Below are 2,897 nucleotides of genomic sequence, written 5' to 3' on the forward strand. Positions count from 1 at the left end.
CTATCGTTTGACAATCGCTTGCTCGCTCGGCAGATTAGCGAATACTAGAGACCGGAAGGGGGCTGTTCATGGTGAATTCCGCTGCAGTCAATACTTCGGAAGGACTATCTAGGGGGCGGTTCCGCTTCAGGACCCCATGTTGAAGAGAAGAAGAGACCGCATTATTCGATCCTCGACTCCTCCTTTCTCTCCCTCTGCTACTCTCAGCCCTGCGTCGTCGACTCGGAGCATCTTCACAATCTCGCTTCAAGCAACCCGCTCACGGTTTCATCTGCCACGTTAAATGGCAGATGGTACCTACAGGTTCCAGCAGCCTGGGGCCGGGCAGTTCTTCTTTCAAACGCAACCACAACAGCACTCTCACCAACGACACATCGCACGAAACGGAACGAATTCACCCACTGGAAGACTGAAGTTCAACCACGATACTCCCTCACCCTCCCGATCTCCTCCTCTCAGTCAGGCCGCGGCTCTCAATCCATTCAACATGTACAGCCAAACTCATCAAGGGCAGCATGTCATGATGAATGGCGGCCAAGCCCATCAGCGGTTTGGCATGCAGATTCCGAAGTTTCAGTCGCAGAGTCATCACCCGCATCATACGCAGCAACCTCATCACCACACGCACCACAATCAAGCTTCACACAACATCAACCACCAACACAACTTCTCGAGCGGGGCATTGGCTTCCGCGACTCCCCACTTTACCCCGAGCCACATACAAAATGGGGCTCACACTAATATTGACGAAGATATTGACGAATCGATGAATGAGCACTGGCAGCAACAACTTCAGTTGGCCGCGGAATCACGGCAGGCTAGCTCTCCCCACTATCATGCCCGTTCTGTCGCGCAACAAGCCAAGGGCATCCAGATTGCCCCTAGCCAACCGGAGACCCAAGAACAAGTTCCCGACGGGCAGAACGGGGTGGTCAAGGCCAAGGCGTCTTCACGGCAAGGTTGGCACGCCTTGGATTTCGGCGGACAGGGACTGCGCGCTCTGTCCACGTCCCTGTTCAACTATGTTTTCCTGGAGAAATTGTATCTGAATCATAACAAGCTGAAAGCCCTCCCACCGACCATCGGGCAACTTCGAAAATTAAATCACTTGGACTTGTCAGGGAACGACCTCACTGAGCTTCCAGAGGAGATCGGCATGCTCACGAATCTGAAGAAGCTCTACCTGTTCGACAACAATATCCGCACACTTCCTTACGAGATGGGCTACCTTTACAGGCTGGAAACACTCGGTGTTGAGGGCAACCCACTGAATGATGTCTTGAAGTCTCACATCATGAAAGAGGGTACCAAGGCTTTGATCAAATATCTCAAGGAAGAGATGCCGGGTTAGTAGAATTGCAAATATTTTTAAGCATTCTTTCTTGCACAGACATACTGACACTGATGGCAGTTCACCTCCCACCCCCGGACCGGGATTGGATTGTCCTCGACGAAACCGCCAGCTCCTCGAACCATCGTACTGACAAAGTCACTGTCTTGTCATACAATACACTCTGTGATTCCTCCGCGACTCAGTCACACTACGGCTACGCTCCAGCTCGCGTTCTGTCCTGGGAGTTTAGAAGGGAGCTCATCTTGAACGAGCTCAGGTCTCATGATTCGGATATCATTTGTCTTCAAGAAATCGACCAAGGAAGCTATAATGGATATTTCCGAGAACAGCTGGCTTACAGTGATTACAAGGGTGTTTACTGGCCACGAGGAAGGGCTATGGGAATGCAGGAAGAGGACGCCAAATGTGTGGATGGATGTGCCACCTTCTTTAAGGGCAGCAAGTTCATCCTTCTCGACAAACAGCTGATCAATTTTGGCCAGACAGCCGTGAGGCGCCCAGATGCGAAAGGTCAAGACGACATCTATAACCGACTATGGCAGAAGGATCATATTGCAGTTGTCATATTCCTTGAAAACAGGCAAACCGGTTCGCGTTTCATTGTCGTGAATGCCCACCTCTACTGGGACCCAGCGTTCAAGGATGTCAAACTGATACAGACGGCTATTCTGATGGAAGAACTCACCAAGCTGTCGGAGACGTATGCCAAATGGCCCCCGTGCACTGACAAGGCGGCTTTCCGATTCTCCAAAGAGGAGGGCCAATCAGAAACGCCACCCCTGGAGGAACCGGCGCCATCCATGCAGTATGCCAGTGGCGATCAGATCCCTCTCCTGATGTGTGGAGATTTGAACTCGGCCCCGGGGTCCGCAGCATACAATCTGATTGCGCATGGTCGGCTCGACGAGGAGCACCCGGATTTGGAGAAGCGTCTTTACGGCAATCTCAGCAAAGTCGGTATGACACATCCTTTCAAGCTCAAGTCCGCATATGGAGCTATTGGCGAACTTCCCTTCACAAACTACACGCCAGACTTCAAAGATATCCTTGATTATATCTGGTATTCCTCAAACTCGCTTCATGTTTCGGCGTTACTCGGAGAGGTGGACAAGGACTATCTACAGAGGGTGCCCGGATTCCCCAATTATCATTTTCCAAGTGATCATATCGCATTGCTGGCGGAGTTTACAGTTAAAGGGAAAAAGGGTAAGGTTGTGGAGGCGGACTTTGGGCCGCAACGGAATTGAGGGAATGGAGCATGTTGAACGTCATGAGACTGGTGTTTGTGTAGCCGGTTTGTCTTGTTCTTTCGGAAACTTTGGGGTCCTCTCGTGTATCTCTGGTGTTGTTATTTGCTTTGCTCTGTCGTTTTCTACATTTCGTGTGGTTACATTCCTTGCTTTTGCTGTCATCCGAGGGCACTTGCTCAATTGAACTCGCTTGTCATGTTCTTGGAAATTAGTCAATTGCGCGGCATCCCTTTTATCCTCCTGGATCTTCTGCGTCTTTGGTGTCTTCTTGAGTGCTGCTTCCGTGTCAACTC

The 2,897-nt window shown here is 50.9% G+C and overlaps 1 protein-coding gene across 1 annotated transcript; it reads left to right on the forward strand.

The window, feature by feature from the left end:
* Positions 1 to 283: 283 nt before the first annotated feature.
* On the forward strand, positions 284 to 2,601 carry Aspvir_007167 (CCR4-Not complex 3'-5'-exoribonuclease subunit Ccr4; the record flags this gene model as incomplete). The annotated part of the gene is made up of 2 exons (XM_043270349.1): positions 284 to 1,346; positions 1,412 to 2,601. The coding sequence occupies 2 exons, from the start codon at positions 284 to 286 to the stop codon at positions 2,599 to 2,601; spliced, it is 2,253 nt and encodes a 750-aa protein (XP_043126284.1).
* Positions 2,602 to 2,897: the final 296 nt, after the last annotated feature.

This window comes from Aspergillus viridinutans (assembly GCF_018404265.1).
Source record: "Aspergillus viridinutans IFM 47045 DNA, scaffold_5, whole genome shotgun sequence".
In the NCBI taxonomy this organism is placed as follows: Eukaryota; Fungi; Ascomycota; class Eurotiomycetes; order Eurotiales; family Aspergillaceae; genus Aspergillus; species Aspergillus viridinutans.